General features: G+C 37.9%; 1 protein-coding gene across 1 annotated transcript; it reads left to right on the plus strand.

Annotated features, from left to right (window-relative positions):
• Positions 1-1,462: 1,462 nt before the first annotated feature.
• Positions 1,463-5,509, plus strand: myf6 (myogenic factor 6). The gene is made up of 4 exons (XM_036575536.1): positions 1,463-1,659; positions 3,006-3,385; positions 4,530-4,623; positions 5,126-5,509. Exons 1-4 carry the CDS (start codon positions 1,515-1,517, stop codon positions 5,236-5,238), a joined length of 732 nt encoding a protein of 243 aa, XP_036431429.1. The 5' UTR covers positions 1,463-1,514; the 3' UTR covers positions 5,239-5,509.
• The last annotated feature ends 12,498 nt before the right edge of the window (positions 5,510-18,007 follow it).

Below are 18,007 nucleotides of genomic sequence, written 5' to 3' on the forward strand. Positions count from 1 at the left end.
TCTTGGCTGAAACACTCTTTATAACTTCTGCAGGCATGAGTGGGGCTAAACTGCTGTATGTGCTGGAGCCCATATCAGCGGTCATTGGGTGGAAGGCAGGACATCACAGAAATGTAAATTCAAAGCGCTGTTTTTGCAGCTTAGTTGTCATATATGGACTGTATTGACTGTTCACATACTACACCAAGCTTCTTTATTTCAAAAAATTGAGGTGAAGTGAAATTTGGTTTTCCATGACATGGGTCATTTAAGGACTCTCAAGTAGACTTTCTGATCTTATGTATACTTTTGTCCATTTTTATACATATGTGGGTCAGAAACCACATACAAGAAACATGATGCATCTGTGCCTGTCCAGTGTAATGGCTATTTCGACTAATCCTCCAAATTTTACAGAGGAACAGAAGCATGGTACATACTGAGCCTGCACTGATACTGTAGAAAGGGCTGGTCAGAAAGTACTGGACTTTAGGAGCATTGCGAAATATCAACACCTCCCTCAGACAAATGTTACGACTCTGTACTCACTCAGAAAAAAACACACCCCCTCCCCCACCCCACCCCTATGTAGAGCGGGAATTCCCTCCCATCTGCTTCTGAAGAACCCGAAGCCTTCACACTGCAGCACAGCTAGAAACATCCTGAGCAGAGAGCAAGCCATCATGCTCATCACATGACAGTAAACAAACAGAGCAATTTCACTGAGCTACATTTAAAAACAACAGTTCCAACATACCCTGTTTACAACCTCTCCCTCCTCTTCTTTTTTATTATTTATCTTTCTATTTTATTTTATTCATTTTATTATCTGTAGCACTGACCTTTTACAGGACGTATGGAGAAGTAACATACATCACTAACATGCTGGCCCCGCTGAAAAGCCCCCTCCAAACTTTTATTGATTCGAGAGGAGTTGTAGGCTTTAGGAACCCTATTTATACTCTGCACACTTTTCAAAGTCATTTTCTCTGTTTCTATTTATGACAAGGTATGCCAAAACAAAACACAGCCCAGTCCTAGGCCATCATATAAAAAAAAAAAAATCCTTTTTTAAGGTATTATCTAACAGTCGTGAATGTTATGGTGGTCTGTCCTCATGGTCAATCATGCTTTTAATAAATGAAAAAAAGAAATAAAACATTCACATTTGCTCCAAGACATTCATGCGGTCTGTTATAGTGAACAACCATGTAATCTGAGACTGTGCCAGTGGTATATAATATTAATGTTTGACCATGAAACAGATATTTAAAGCACCTGCTGTAAGTCTGAGGTGACGTTTCAGCTTTCATTGAGAGGTGTTAAGGTGTATTTATTTTTTTACACAAACTGCTAGTAGTAAAGGCCCATTGAAAAGTATTTGATGCGCTGCGACAGCTAGCTGACGGGATAGAGTTTCAGATTCTATATTTAAGTCCAGGGGGAACTTGTGTCACTGCGCTATTTAAATGCCAAAGACAAAGTCTTACTTACTCTCAGAGAGCGGGACAGTTTAGAGCCGGGCCAAGCACAACATGATGGACCTTTTTGAGACCAGCACTTATTTCTTTAATGATCTGCGCTACATAGAGGCGGACCAGAGTTCCTTACAGAATTTGGATATAGCAGAAGTGTCTCCTCTTTACCAAGGCAACGGGAGTCCACTATCTCCAGGCAGAGGTGGGTAAAAATTAGCCTCAAGGTACATGTACTTAATAATACTTTTACTTACCATCACTATCAGAACAAAATCTTGCATATCAAAATTGTAAACGTTGTAGAAGAAGTAAAAACATTTTGAACATTGCAATGTATTTCAATGTAACGATTTTATTTTTTGTATTCATGTATTTTATTACATTCAAAATGAACAGCAGATAATGTTTTTGAATGGTGTAAAATATAAATATATTTATAGGTACCTGAGTATATTTGTGAACAAAATCATGTTCAGTTCCATTTTATTCTTTCATGTTTAGTTGCTCAATACATGTTTGAGTTTAATTTCATTCTGTTTGGTTGGTTTCAGCTCCTGGACTGCTTTACTGTTACTCGTACAGTAGAGTAACAGTAAAGTAGAGCTTTAGCATTTTATTTTAGACTAAAAGGAAAGAGAACACAGAACATAGCCTAACAAACCTCAGTTCCTGTGTTGATATATGTTGGATGCACTAAGAAGTTGCACTGCAGTTCTATAGGTGAACTTAGTACTGAAAAAGTTTTTGGGTATGACACTTTCTTTGTTGGCTTTTGCTGAGTTACTTTTATTTTTCTTTGACTCATTATTTCAAAATGACCAGCTTAGAGATTAAAATGCACACCAAACCACACCATCATTCTCCACCAAATACCAACATTCTCCAACAAAGATCATCATTCTATTCCAAACACCACCATGCCAACATCCTCCTATAAACACCATTATTCTCCACCAAACACCACCATTCTCTGACAGACACCTTTATTCTCTACCAAACACCAACGTTCTTGACCAAACGTCAACATTCTCCACCAAACACCAGCATTCAATCATAAACAACTCTGTTCTTGACCAAACACCAACATTCTCCACCAGACACCAGCATTCAATCATAAACAACTCTGTTCTTCACCAAACACCAACATTCTCCACCAAACACCAGCATTCTATGATAAACAACACTGTTCTCCAACAAACACCATAATTCTCCATCAAACACCATTATTCTAAACCAAACACCATCATTCTCCACCAAACATTATCGTTCTCCATAAAAAATCATCATACCCAAACAAATAACAATATTCTCCACCAAAGGCCATCATTCTCCAACAAACATCACCATGCCCCCTCAAACACCAACATTCTCCAAACACTACCATTCTCCAACAAACACCATTATTCTCCACCAAATGCCAACATTCTCCTATAAACACCATAATTCTCCACCAAACACCATCATTCTCTGACAAACACCACTATTCTCCAGCAAACACCAACCATTTTCAGTATGAGTTTAAACAATTCTGCCCACCTCTGTTTTCAGGCCAAGATCCTATTTCAAGTGAGCCAGGCTGTGATAGCAGTGGAGAAGAGCATGTTCCTGCCCCTCCAGGTCTCCAGGCACATTGTGAAGGCCACTGTCTCATCTGGGCCTGCAAAATCTGCAAAAGAAAGTGTGCTCCAAGCGACAGGAGGAAGGCTGCCACGCTGCGGGAGCGAAGGCGTCTCAAAAAAATTAACGAAGCTTTCGACGTGCTGAAGAAAAAAACGGTGCCCAATCCCAACCAGAGGCTGCCCAAGGTGGAGATATTACGCAGTGCTATAAGCTACATTGAGAAACTCCAGGACCTGCTGCACACCCTGGATGAGCAAGATAAACTCTCTGATAGGAGTGCATACGGCTATAACATCAAAGAGCACAACGTAAGAACCTGCTGAACTGATCAAATCTGTAATATCTGCAGAGGTGGGTTGAGTAGTCCAAGTCTATATGTAAGTAAAAGTGTTGGTACCTCATGAAATAATGATTGTAGAAGTAGGTACTAGTAAGTAGAAGTAAAAGTAGCCTAGCAAAAATAATTCTTGTTTCTTCAGTGAAATAATGACTGAAGTAGAAATAAAAGTAGCTACAAAAAGCCTTTTTAAATAAAAAATAAAAAAAGCATGAGGTCCAAAAACTCTTGTAGTACTCTGCAAGACTCTGTTCTTCTCTTTTTGCGTCCTTTTGGTCTAAAATACAGCACTAAAGCTCCAGGGTGAGAGGTGTGAGTAACAGTAAAGCAGTCCAGGAGCTAACCAATGCAACAGAATGACGTAAATAAACCCAAGAAAATGAATTAGATGCTAAATGTTAAAGAATAATATACATGATTCAGGAAAAGGTAGGCTTTTTATGTCAAAGGATATTAGAGAAAAGTACATCTAGCTGAGTACAAAAACTAATTACTACCCACCTCTTCCTATCTGACAGCCTTGTGCTTGAGTACCTACTATGACCTTTAGTAACAACTATAAATTATTCTGTATCATGAATTATTCAGTATCTACTATCAATTATTCAGTAACTACTATGAGCTTTTCCAGAAAATACTAAAAATTAATCAGTAACTACTATGAATTATTTAGTATTTAATATGATTCTTCAGATATCAACTATGAATTATTCAGTAACTACTATGAATTATTAGTAAGTAAGAAAGTAAGTAAATTTTGTTTATATAGCACATTTAAAATCTGAGTGCTTTACAACAAACACAAAAAGGATTTTCACCTTCCAATCACCATCACCATATATTAACACAACAGTGTACTAATCAGCATCTACTATTGATTATTCAGTATCTACTATAAATTATTCACTAACTACTACTAATTATTGAGTATCTACTATGAATTATTCAGTAACTAAAATAATATGAATGTTCTGTAGTCATGACAGTGAGGAACTGAAGTGTTAAAGAGGCATTAAAAGGATTAAACATTTGAAAATGTTTTCATGACATAGAACAGTTCATAAACTGACATGTGGGGAGATAATGGTACATTCTCATCAAATATGTCTGTTTAGGTGGCTAACAGTGAGCATCATTGGAAAAAGACTTGTCAAAGCTGGCAGGGAAACGCGGATCATTCCAGTGAGAACCTGTCTCATCACAGAGAAGGTGTGTACAACTGCTTCCTGTAGTTCACTTCTATAAGCGCTTGTTTTACTAGAGTGATCATTGTCATGTTGCAATAGTATTTAAATATAATCACATAACTATATAATTAATTAGACAGTGAGTAACACAATCACACTGAATCACATTTACAGTGCTGTGCACCACCCTTCATTTATTTCTATGACATTTGCACTATACTGTACATTTGATTTACATTCTGTATGGTTAAGTTTGAATCTGCACTTTTGACATCATTCTGTTTCTTTCTATGTAAAAAAATACTCTACACACAACAATACACTTTCATTTATTTCAGATCATAGTAAAATATCTCCTCTTCTACCTACAAACACATGGGTTGAGAGTTTACAGGTTTATAGAGTGCTCATGAAACCTCAGGCTGACCATCAGAGGTCCAAGCTAATTTTTAAGCCTGCTGTAAGTCTTTACTGCAGAGCTTCTCAGTTTAACACGTGTAATTCTCTTGATTTTGGATGTTTAGGATGTACAACAGAGTCGTCAGCGTCCAGCCTGCGCCGCCTCTCCTCTATCGTTAACAGCATTTCCACAGATGACACTAAAGTGCATTGTCCTGAGGAGAGCGCAGGAAAATGAAGAAGGATGAACGAGAAGCCATCTCACATTTCCACATTTCTGTTATGTTTTGATTCTGCTGTTGTATATTTATATAAAAATATCACATTTTTATTTGTCAAATTTGTGGCCAGTGTATTGTAGTACTGCACGTGATTCCAATCTTTTATGGTCATTCTTCATCAACAGACTGATTCCTGGTAAATCATATTTTCTTTCAAATAACATGTACAGAGACTGTAGTATTTTATTATTACTTAAATTATTTTGTATTTGTGAATAAAAGAGGAATGAATAGGAAATGTTTTTGAGAGCACTTAATTACATGCACAGACCATTTAGCAACAATTAGCAAATTTTGAAATATGTATATAGTGAACTGTTACAATATTGCTTGCTATTCTATACGCATTGCAGGAAACTAGCAATGGTGTTTGGCAAGTAATTATAAAAAGTGATTCAATATCAAGACCTGACCTGTTTAGAGTCATAATGATGCTGAATTAATGGCATTGACGGCATTATGATGCTGAAATAACCACATGCACTGTAAGCCTTATGATACATGCATGGTAGTGTTTCTGTAAGAATGATGATGTTTGGTGAAAAATTATTGTGTTTCTTTGAGAATGATGGTGTTTGGTGGAGAAATATGGTGTTTCTCCACAAATCACCATCATTCTCCACCAAATGATGGTGGAGAAATATGGTGTTTGGTGGACAAAGATGGAGTTTGGTGGAGAATGATGGTGTTTCGTGGAGAAATATGGTGTTTGGTGGAGAATGATGGTGCTTGGTGGAGAAATATGGTGTTTGGTGGAGAATGGTGTTTGGTGGATAAATATGGTGTTTGGTGGAGAATGATGGTGATTGGTGGAGAATGATGGTGTTTGGTGGAGAAATATGGTGTTTGGTGGAGAATGATGGTGTTTGGTGTAGAATGATGGAGTTTGGTGGAGAATGGTGTTTGGTGGAGATATATGTTTTTTATTGGACAATGGAGGTGTTTTTTGAGAAAGGTAGTGTTTGGTGGAGAGTAATGTTTGGTAGAGAATGATAGCATTTACTAGAGAATTATGATGTTTTTTGAGAATGGTGGTGTTTGGTGCACAGTGATGGTGTTGGTGGAGAATGATGTTTGATGGAGAATGATAGTAGGTATTGGAGAATGATAGTAGGTATTGGAGAATGATGGGGTTTTTGAAAATGGTGCTTGGTGGACAATCATTTTGTTGGAGAATGAGAATGAGAATGATGCTGTTGATAGGAGAATTAGGGTGGAGAATGATGTTTTTTGGAGAATGTTGACATTTGGTGGAGAGTGACAGTGTTTGCTGGAGAATGAAAGCATTGTGTTTGGTGAAGAATGATGGTGTGTGGAAGGAGAATGTTGACGTTTGCTGGAGAATGAAGTTTGACGGAGAATGTTTCGGTTTGGTGGAGAATGATGGTGTTTGAGGGAGAATATTCAAGCTAGGTAGATGTTCTCATTAAGCTTTGAAATTAGCAGACACCAGAGCAGCCGGCCTTTGCACTCTGAGATTTATGAGCGTCAGAGCAGTGCCCATCACGGATGACCCTAAAATAGACTCTCAAGGTCCAGTTGCCAGGGCTAAACTCTGGCTCTATGTGGTATATTTAGTCAAAGCTTTGACTTTAGCGCATGATCTGGTCAGGGTGAAATGTTGCAAAGCCGTGATCAACAGTAAAGGCATTACTGTAAGTGTACTATCAGAGGGTGTAATTACTTCCCATGTAGGCAACACTGGGCCGTATGTGACATGCCAAGTCTGACCAATTCATGGTCAGTAAAATTCTCCTCTTTAGTTATAAACCCGTTGGTGGGGTCTAATTTTGAGTATGTAAGCAGCACCCTTACCAATCACTGCCCACAGTTGTTGTGCCCCCCTCCACCGTCACATTTCTCAGGTCAACAAATGGACGGTAAAGTTAATTTTCACTAGCTAGTATTAATAATATGAACAGCCATGAGGGGCAATTTTACCACCATAGTGTATTTTAGGAAACATTTTAAAAGAATGGACATTCAGTTTTGAGATGATATTGTATAATCAGTCAAACTTCAAACTAAAAATTATGTTATAAATTAAAATACTCTGTTACAGAGTCAGTGGCAAGCTGTGAGGAGGATTCGAGGCGCAGGATGCACGAGAGTGTTTGCGTTGGCGTGTCCATCACCTGATCTCACACTCTACTATAAATCAAAGTATATTTAACTTCATTACTGCCAATTCATGAAATGGCGATTTTCATCCTGTGATCAACTATAAATGAAATCAACTATAAACATATTCAAAGTTATTGTGGCCAACATTAAAGGTGCTGACTTTCGTCAATAGTTCAATGTTGAATCAACGTAAAGTCAACATTGAAATTTTAACCTCAACCAAAATGATGATTCTGATGGAAAATCAATAATAGATCAATGCCACTCTGCTATCTGGTTGTAGATTGTCTGTGTACATTTCAAGTCATGTGTTACCTACAATGACTTTTTGTGGTTTTACTCTGGGTTTAATCCTCTGGGGTCTAAGAGCATTTTCTCAATTTTTGCATATCTTCATATAACAACAATGTTCAGTTATCTTTATCACTACTTTCTAAAACTGCTGCAGAAAACGTAGCAGCTGTAAACTTTCCCAAGTGTCCACTGGTCAGTTTCAGAATGGATGGACACACAAATCCACCAATTATGCGTGGTGAGAGACAGATGACGTATGTCTCTTCATAGCATCATAACTCTAGATGTGAGTCATGTACAATCTCGTGATGAGATGAAATGAAAAGGGTTACAGATTCAGGAAACATTTTAACCATATTTCTGCACTGTTCTATCTCTAGGATAGAGAGACAGAAACATTGAATTTGACATGCAGGCAAGTTTAATGCAGTAGCAGCAAAACGTTCTCAGAGAAACAGTGCTGCAGTAGGGAGCTAAACTCCGGCATGCGTTGGTGAAGGCCAGTGTGTGAATAAGGTGATTTTGTATCTCTAACAAAATCCAGAGCCAATTTACGAGTCCCCCAAAACATGGACCCCACAGAACATGGCCCTTACTCAAGTGCGTACCCTGCGTACCCAGACATTACGCCACTGAAAGCTAACTCATCTGACTGCCTGTTCCGTCCATCCATTTGTTCATTCCTCCATTCATTCATTGGTTTGTTCAGCCATCCGTCTGTCTGACCAACAGGCCACGCCCACATTACCTGCATGCACGTCCAGCAGTAAAGTAAGAACATTATCTTTTTTTAAGACGCCCCCATATAAAACCTGGGTAATGTTTTCAGTGAATCATAGGCCCAGCAGGGTTTACAACACCATCTGTAAATGTAGCTTATTTCACTCATTTCTCCCCACTTTGCTTGCACTGTTGTGTTTAGTTCTGCGTCAGTGGCATAGCAGGCAGGTGCTGCGTTCAGGTGCACATCGGAAGGTTGTCCATCCAAGATGGTTAACTGGTAAATGGCTGCTGTCCAAAATAGAATAAAAACCGTCTAACGCTCAATATTTGTCATTTTTTTATTTTTTATACCATTTGAACATGGTGGCTGTCCTTTAAACTGTGTTTCTATAAGTTTGAAGCACCAGTAAAATAGGCCAAAACCAATAGACACCAACTAGTTAACCCATTTCATAACCTCAGTGTTCTCTCACATAAACCACATCAACACATACGGTTCCTTCTCTGAGAAAACTATTGCCCCACTTGCACTTGAAAACAGCGAAAGATTGTATAATACATCACATCTTATAAACTCATCTAGAATCGCCACTGTCGTACATGTAAATATGACTTTGTCAACTGTTCAAGTGCAATTTACAATTAGGAAAGTTTCTGATATCACTTGAACCCAGCACTGGGAGAAATTGACTCCCAATCCCACCTGTGCTCATGGGAATATTAGGACCATGCCAAGATATTTGTTAGATATGTCTGATAAGCAGTTTTTAAGCCATGTTTTATTTTGTTTTTTATTTTGTTTTTTGCTGGATGTTTAACAAAATCTCAATTTTAGAACCATACAAACATTTATAATACTTTACACTGTGTTCTCTGGACTTTAAGATGTCTTTGGTGTTACTATTGTGTCTTTCCAGTGAATGTTCTCATTTGTTGGTTTTCCTAAGATGGACCATGACGACCTTTGCTTGCTTCAGTCTGATTTGCCTTGCAACCTAGAATAACCCTTGGCCATGATTTTGCATACACACACACACACACACACACACACACACACACATGTATACTCATGCTTATGCATGACTCAAACTTACCAATGACTCTCTCAGTTAGACTGTGGCAGTGACGCATGTCCAAAAGGAGAAAGTCATCCACACTCTCAAGACTCATTACTGTAATGTACTATAATTACTGTGGCTGCAGAAGTGATAAGGTAAAAATTAACATAAATTGTGCACTAAAATTTCCCCCAAAAAACTTTAAGGATGTGGAAATCAACTAAACATGTCATTTGACCAGAGGTGTTCAAACTTTTTCTTTATTTCAATTAATGTGTTTGCTTGTTCAAAATCGTAGTTTGTGACACAAACAAAATAAAATCTATGAGTTTTTCGCTCTGTTAGATCATGTTCTTTATACATCAAACTAAATATGACAACAGCGCTAATAAATCATGTTATTAAAGACAAACTGTAGAGTGAATGGCAGAAATAGTTTTTTTTATGCTAATCTTAGAGGGTTTATGCAAAGACTTCATAATTAAGAAAACATCACTGTAATAAAAGGAATAAATGGTAATCTTTACAAATATGTATTGTATCCTCCCACTGCGAAAATGTGCCTAATGTAACCACTGGTTACAGACATAAACAAATTTCAAGGGCCTTAGAAAGTTGCATTTAGAAGTCCTTTCCTCTACCATGATGAAAGGCTATGAAAGGTCAAAGATCAATAACAAGTCAGAACCTCATGAATTGGGATGGTGTCTGGAGATTCCACTTGTAAATTGTAGGTTAGGAAGTCAAATTTATGATTATTCTGATAGCACATTAATTCAGCAAATACAAACCTCAATTCGAAAAAAGTTGGGACAATATGTGAAAAACAAATAAAAACAGAAAGCAGTGATATATAAATCTAGTTTGTACGTGTATTCAAACAACCTGTACTGTATACTAAAAACACAACAAATATAAGATATTTAATGGTTTACATTATCAACTTTGTTACATTGTTTTTCTCTAAATACAAGCTCATTCTGAAACTGATGCCTGCAGTATGTACCAAAATGGTCAAGACAGAAGCAATTCAACGCTTGTGTGGTGTTTATGTTTTCATTACTCAGTGGTCTGGTGGACCCACCGCAGTATTGTTTTTTTTTTTAAATCAATACAGCCATAACAATTTTTGTAAAAATGTTTAAAGATGTTTAAAATGTCACAAGTGGCCAGTGTAGGGTTCTCCTTTAGCAGCTGTAGCCAGTCAGCAGCCTGTCCATGTTGTCCACTCTCACACGCACACATATACAAACACCTACACACACAGACACACACACACTAACAGCAGACCATGTAGGAGGAGAACAGAGTGAAGGACACAGCACCTCCACACTTTTATTCCCTGCAGGTTCACCCCAACACCACACGTGTAATATAAATGTGTAGGGGGTTTACAGTGTGAAGACACTGAAAATGTGTTATTTTATATGTTCTTCACAGAAAATGAGCAAAGGCCAAGGAATCTGAGGTTGAAATAATAATAAATTACATCATTTTTTTCTTTTGGTAAACAATGAAAATGGGTCCCACAAACCCGAACAGCACACAAGGGTTAAAACTAGGAACATTGTTTAAGTGATCAAAAACATAGAGCATCCAGGAATGGTCTAGTCCTTTTATAGGCAAGGACAGATTGAGATTCACCACTTTGCCAAAAAATGCGCCAGCACAGGATTTTCACTACAATGCAGAATTTCATCAAAAGATTTAGGGAATTTAGAGAAATCTCTGTGCATTAAGAGCAAGGCAGAAAACCACTGAATGCTTGTGACCTTCGATCCCTCAGACAGCACTGAACTAAAAACCAGCATGCTTCCATGATGAATATCACCACACAGAGGACTGATGCATAATGGAAATATGCATAGTTGTCTGACGAGTCAACAACTCAGATTGTGTATGGAAATAATGGACGTCGTGTTCTCCAGGCCAAAGAAGAAAACGACTATCCAGATTGTTACCAGCATAAAGTTGAAAAGCCAGGGTCTGTCATGTATGTGGGTGTATTTGTGCACACTGATGTGCAACTTGCACATCTGTGATAGCACCATTAACACTGAACACATTTTGGAGCAACAGATCCTGCCTCTACACATCTTTTTTCAGGGACGTCCCTGCTTATTTTAATATGACAACATTGAGCCCCATTCTGCACGTGTTTTAACAGCATGGTGAGAGTGCAGGTGCTAGACTGGCCTGTCTAAAGTCTCCTCTTGAAAATGTATGGCACATTATGAAGCACAATATACAACAGCAAAGGTTCCATACGCTTGAAGAGCTATTAAAACTGGATGAGTTGGCGTCTTCTTGATTATTAAGTATTAAGGTGATGTAACACAGTGGGAAACATGCTTCTGTCCCAACCTTTATGTAACAAATTTGGTATGAGTGTATATTTACTCAAAAAGCAATAAAATAGGTCAATATAATTGTACTGTTTTTAACTTAATACAGGTCAAACAGAATTTACTTTTTATTAGCATTTCACATACTGACCCAGCTTTTTTGGAATTGAGGTTTGTATCTCTGCAGTCTCCATGTGATCTGAAACTGGCAGACAGAAAGAACAAGTGGCCTAAAAGGCATCAGTCTCAGTGATTTGTGCATGCTGAGAAGATAAAAATAATCAAAACATCGCTGTGTTCTTTGCTCTGTTGGGCTGATTGAGTGAGATTGAGTGTGCGTCGGGCCGACGCATGATAAGCTAGATCATATTCAGACTGCAGCACTTCAAAGTCATCTCTCATGTCTCTGCTCTGATGGTGTGGAGTTAGAAAGGCAGACTGAAATCAGATAGCTCTCTCCGTCCCAGGCTTTAATGGGCTGTGGGTTTGAGTTGGGTGTGATTTTATGGGGCTGAATCACACTCACAATGCCAGACGCTCTGCATGGGTGTAAATATACAAAGGCTTTGTGAAAACACTTGATAGTTCTGGATACTACCATTGCAATACTGACACCATCAAGATCTGATTAATTATCAGTTAAAATGTAAATAAACTAAATTCACAAACAGAATCTTCTTTGTTTCCCAAGTAGGGAACAATTTACATTATTACAAAATCTGTACAAGTGGTTCTTCCATGCCATCGCTCCAAAAAAACTCAATTTGACACCTTTATTTTAAACAGTGTAGATAGAAAATATATAATACATTATACACAACTTAGATTTACTATGTGTTCAAAATGATTTTACTGTTTTACTATGTAAAGTTCAAAATGCCGTGGATATATTATTTATAAGTTAACTTCTGTTCTATTTACAGGGAAATTCTGTGAAGGCACCATTAATGCTGAATGATATATACATGTTTTGGCAACATATGCTGCCATCCAAACAACGTCTTTTTCAGTGAAGGCCTTTTGCTTATTTCAGCAAGACAATGTCAAACCACATTCTGCATGTATTACAACAGCATTGCTCTGTATTAAAAGAGTCCGGGTGCTAAACTTAAATTCAAAATGAGTATATATTTTTCAAAAAACAATCAAATTTCTAAGTTTTAACATTTGATTTGTTGTCTTTGTACTATTTTCCTTTAAAAATGTGGTTTACATGATTTGCATTTCAATGCATTCTCTTTTTATTTACATTCTGCACAGCGTCCCAACTTTTTTGGAAATGTGGTTGTTCATGAAATTGTTATTAATACACTGTCTGATGTTATAGACATTATTTCATAATAGTTTTGAGCCGGTTTGGTCTTAAACTGATTTTAAAATGCTGGAAAGATACACACGTGTTGTAAGGCAAAATAGCCCCCAAAAACATATTTGTTCAGATCTACCACTACTTTACCATCATCAACATTACAAAACTCTGAAGACTGTTAGTCATGTCATTTCAGCGTTTCTTGTATGTATTGTAGATATCAAGTCCTCTGGTTCCCATCACCAGTATATTTCTCTACAATTAACCATTTCACATAAGACCACTCTGAATGACTTTGTTTACATCTCAACCACTAAATTATGAAGAAATTGTTAAAAATGGTGTTAATTTATTACAAACATTTGTTACAAAAAGTTCAACCTATCATAATTATTGTTACCACTTACTTCCATAACTGCATGTAAGTTGAATTTCATCATTTATTTGTCTCTAATCAGGTGGAACAGTTCGTAATCAGGTCAAACCGTGTCGAGCATTTACACAGTGGAGGCTGATGAAAAGATGATTTGGAATAGGAAGAGAAAAGTGGTGATTTACTGCCGTGCCTGTGTGTGTCCTGCTCCGAGGTGATTCTTTGCTGGACTGGAGCTGGCAGGACACTTCCTCACTCTGCCAGACAAATGCTGCTGCCAATCATCCAATCAGATCATGTGATCTAATATGATCCTGTTATTGCAGAGGAGAAAAATGCAGCCAATAGTCGGTCTTAGCAAAAAAGAGGCTTTGGAGAGAGGGGGTCAAACGGAGGTGGAGAACATTTCTGTCTCTTGTTTTTTCCGATTTAGGCGACAGCATATGAAGTTGAGAGCCAACAAGAACTTTGATGCTATTCTATCCATATACAAGCACATACTGGAATGAAATAACATTACTCTAGGGTCTTACCATAGTTAGCGTGCTAATTACTGTGCTAATAAGCTTCTATCACTTGTTAGCTACAATAGCCTTGTAATTAGGGCTGCCAGGTGTCAGGTTTTGGACCATACTGTCCATTTTTCAGCTCCGTTGTCCAGTTCTGTCCACTCACATAAAAAACATGGTCAAGCCTTATTTTATATGCATTGAAGCATATTACGTAGATTAAGTGCAGTTTTAGCCCTGTTATTGCATCTCTCTCTCTCTCTCTCTCTCTCTCTCTCCCCCCTCTCTCTCTCTCTCTCTCCCTCTGTTTCTTTCTTGCAGGGAGGGGTTGTTCTGTGTCTGTGAATCAAACCACATATGCTGTACTAAAACATTTTTCTTTATACACTTTGCTTTCTATACTTTCTATACTGTGGTGTTCCTCCACTGGTCATGCTGCCATATGAGCACGGGAGGCGTGGCCATGCAGATATGTAGATATGCAAAGAGGCTCTTGGGAGCCAGTATTAAATGTTCATGTTGCTATTGTTCAGGTTGGGCTGTAGAGTAGCTGGTGTCAGTGTTAGTGCCTACTGTAAAAAGAAAGCGTATGGCTGGAAGTGACCTGTCTACTTTCCCAGCCCACTAAATAGCGCTGGGTTCTCTCTTCCTGCCTGTTTAGTAAAAGAGCATTTGCCCACATGTGCAGTATTTCCTGTGGTTCTTCTTTGTATAGGTGCTGCAATACTTTCTATACTTTCTTGGTGACTTTGACTTTATTTCACAATTTAAATGGTGCAATATTAATGCTCCATACTTGTGACTTATTGCTTGGTGAACACCTCCTCCAACACCACCACATCCCATCCCAAACCTGACTCTTCTGGTTTTGCCACAGCTGAAATCTGGCAACCCTGCTCAGAACTCCAGAGCTAAAACTAATGAAGCAAACTAACACCTAATACATCCTGGCGGAGTGACTATATTTGGGTTGGGCGGTGGTGGGGGGGGCTTTGGCAAACTATCGCTACAAAGGCGAGACTCAGATGTTAAATTTGTAAGAATAACCAAACAGAAGGCATTTGTTGTGTTTGTGTCTGCATTGTGTCTGAGGCCATACCTCTGATCAAAACAACATTCTGATAGCACGTCAGCTGTAACAAACGATAAACAAAATGCTTTTTGTCATGATTTTAGGCGCTCATTTTTTTAGGCTCTCACTCTGTTTTAGGTTCTTCAACCGATGCAGTCTGTAACAGATTTCAAAATAGTTTGAATAAAATAGTTAAGCAAACATCGATATCATCTATGGCTGCACAATATGTTATTTGTTAATTGGTATCGCGATACTGGCCTTTGCAATACGAATGTCGCAGAAAGCTGTATTATGCAAATGAGCCCTCTAACCAATCACAGTTCCAGATACATTTCTGAGGGTGTTTCGATGAATCAGCATATTTATGTAATCCAACAACAGTCCGTTATTTTGGTGCAAATGTTGCAAGATGATCTTTTGATCATTTAGTACCTGTAGCAGATTTTATATTTTGCAGCAGCTTCTTCCTGCCTGTCAGGATGCCCACCCAAGCACCCACCCACCCACTCTCTCACTAAACTCCACCCACTCCCTAACTTAACAACTTTCATCCTTGCACTAGCCACATTCACTGTTCCTAGTATAAAATATTGTTGCTGTCAGAGCAAAACCTTGTATCTCCAATTTTGTCTTTTTTTCACACATAATCTGAAAGTGCCAGCTGCTTTTCACACCATGTGAAAATTCCCTGACAAAAGAACCAATAAAACATTTTTCCATTAACTTACATTGAAAGTTTTTGTGTTTTTTCCTACTTTTTTGGAGATACAAGGTTTTGTTTTGGCAGCAATGACATTATGTTGCTGTTTGTGTTTGTATGTATTTGGTGTTACAGTACACTCAGTACACACACTGAACTTCTCTTATGAGCATCTTTTTTGCTGTTATTGATGATAACATCATCATGTCCATCACGATGCTTTAGATGAGTGAGGAAGCACACACTGCAAATGTGCAGCGGTATAATCCATATCACACAGCCCTGACATCTATGTCTGCGGAAATGAGAAAGTTGTGGAGTTGAACACTAAAGAAGCCCCTGCTGCCCTGCACTTAACACGGTCCCTGACCCCTAACTACAATCCTCCAGGGGCCAGCGAGAAAAAACACACTGCAGCTTTCCCAGGAGACCACAGCTACTCTACACATCTCACCACAGGTCTGCAAGAGCCTCAGAGGAGCAATGTGCTTTCAACATGTGCTTATGCTATCTCGGCTAGACTCACTCATCCTGGCAGGTTTTCTCGTTGTCTGTGTTGTCCACAGTCAATGGCCTTTGATCCCCGGCTCAGTTAAAGAGCGTTATCCCCCTGTCCATGTCTTCTTCAGCTGTGCGCAATTCAAACTACAGCGCGAGCTACTGCCTGTGTTTGCTTAGCTGCGGAACACAAACGTTTTTAACACACTGGGAGAGATACCCACACTGTATCCTTACTCGCTGTCAACGCTGACCACAAGTAACGACCTCCACTGTTCACTGAGTCAGCTAATTGGCTTCAAATGAGTTCTCTGTTAAGTCTTATTTCAGGAAATTCAAACAAATGCAATCTTCTAAAAATAACTCTTACAGAGTTAGTAGGTCTGTTGTTTGCCCAGTATTCCAGATCAGATACAGTCATAAGCAAATGTTTGTGCACCCCTAGTCAAATAGCATGATTTTTGGTTTTCTTGTCTACAGGAGAAAATCAACAAAGCATGTAATTTGACTGAAGATGTTCACATGTTTGCATACGAATGTGCATTTTACATCACACATGAGTGTTAATTACCCCTTAACTAACTTAATTTGCTTGAAGTAACACTGCTATCTGCATTCCACCCTTCATAGCTGAACAACTGTTCAAATTAGCTCTCTATTAACCCTCATTCAAGCAAAAATTTCAATCAAGCAAAAAGCTCTACTTGGTAACCTTTTACTTCACACTCTAATGAGCTTCAATTAAAACTTGTATCTGCATTGTGTCTGTATTAGCCATCAACACAGAAAGCCTAAATAATGACCTGTAACACCACTGCCCAGTAGTTTAGCCTCATGTGTTCTCATGCACCAACATAGTGAATCAAGTGTCATACAAGAATTTCTCTGTTTTTAGTTCAATGAAATGTTGTAATTTAATGTGATACTATATATATATTTTTGTTTTTTTGTCACACGTGATTGTTAATGACCTATTAAGTAATTTAATGGGCTTTCAGTAACACTGTTCTGCCAGTTTTCACACCTCCATGAGCAGTTCTGCTCCTTCAGTTCCTGGAGCCCTGCAGCTCTATAGCGCCCCCCGTGCAGCTGGGGCCACAACTGTGAATCAATGAGAGAGAATTGGTCACTATTTGTATTTGTATGCTATCTCTTTTTGTGTGTATTATTCAAAAATAAAAAAGGCTCACAAAAAATTAATATTAATGACAGAAATACAAAAAAGAAAATAATATATAAACATAATATAAAGTATGTAACTTCTTTAGGCCTAGTACAGTTAGGCCTGCAGGGGCATACAGTGTATTGTTTATTAAAATCACACAAAATAAAGAATAATTATGATGTGTATATTAGTATTTGGCATTTTTAGTCCAAAATATTTTCTGTCAGGGCTCATAAAATATATTTAATAAAATAATAATTCAAGTTCAAAGTCTCTCAGTTTTTGCTCTTGCTCAAAATATATTCCAAAATACTTTAGTGTTAGTTTGTGGCTATTAAGGAAATGGACATAAACTGCAAAGTATATTAAAAATCTCCATTGTAAAAACTTTCAGATATGGTTCTAAACTATATTTGCTCTCATCACAAGTGGGCCAAATATATGCACACTTTATTGTATATTAAAGTCACAATAAAGAAAAAAACAATGAATATGAAAACGAGTGTTTCTAATTTTTGCTCTTATTGATGATAAAACCCTCTTGCTAGGTCCA

The sequence above is a fragment of the Colossoma macropomum genome, unplaced genomic scaffold (genome assembly GCF_904425465.1).
Source record: "Colossoma macropomum unplaced genomic scaffold, Colossoma_macropomum, whole genome shotgun sequence".
Taxonomy (NCBI): domain Eukaryota; kingdom Metazoa; phylum Chordata; class Actinopteri; order Characiformes; family Serrasalmidae; genus Colossoma; species Colossoma macropomum.

What these genes read in the sequence shown, in the direction of transcription:
- myf6 (XM_036575536.1), top strand. Translation starts at nt 1,515, where the DNA reads ATGATGGACCTTTTTGAGACCAGCACTTATTTCTTTAATGATCTGCGC. An exon ending in ATAACATCAAAGAGCACAAC is followed by an intron (nt 3,386 to 4,529) that starts GTAAGAACCTGC and finishes ATGTCTGTTTAG; the next exon opens with GTGGCTAACAGTGAGCATCA. An exon ending in CCTGTCTCATCACAGAGAAG is followed by an intron (nt 4,624 to 5,125) that starts GTGTGTACAACT and finishes TTGGATGTTTAG; the next exon opens with GATGTACAACAGAGTCGTCA.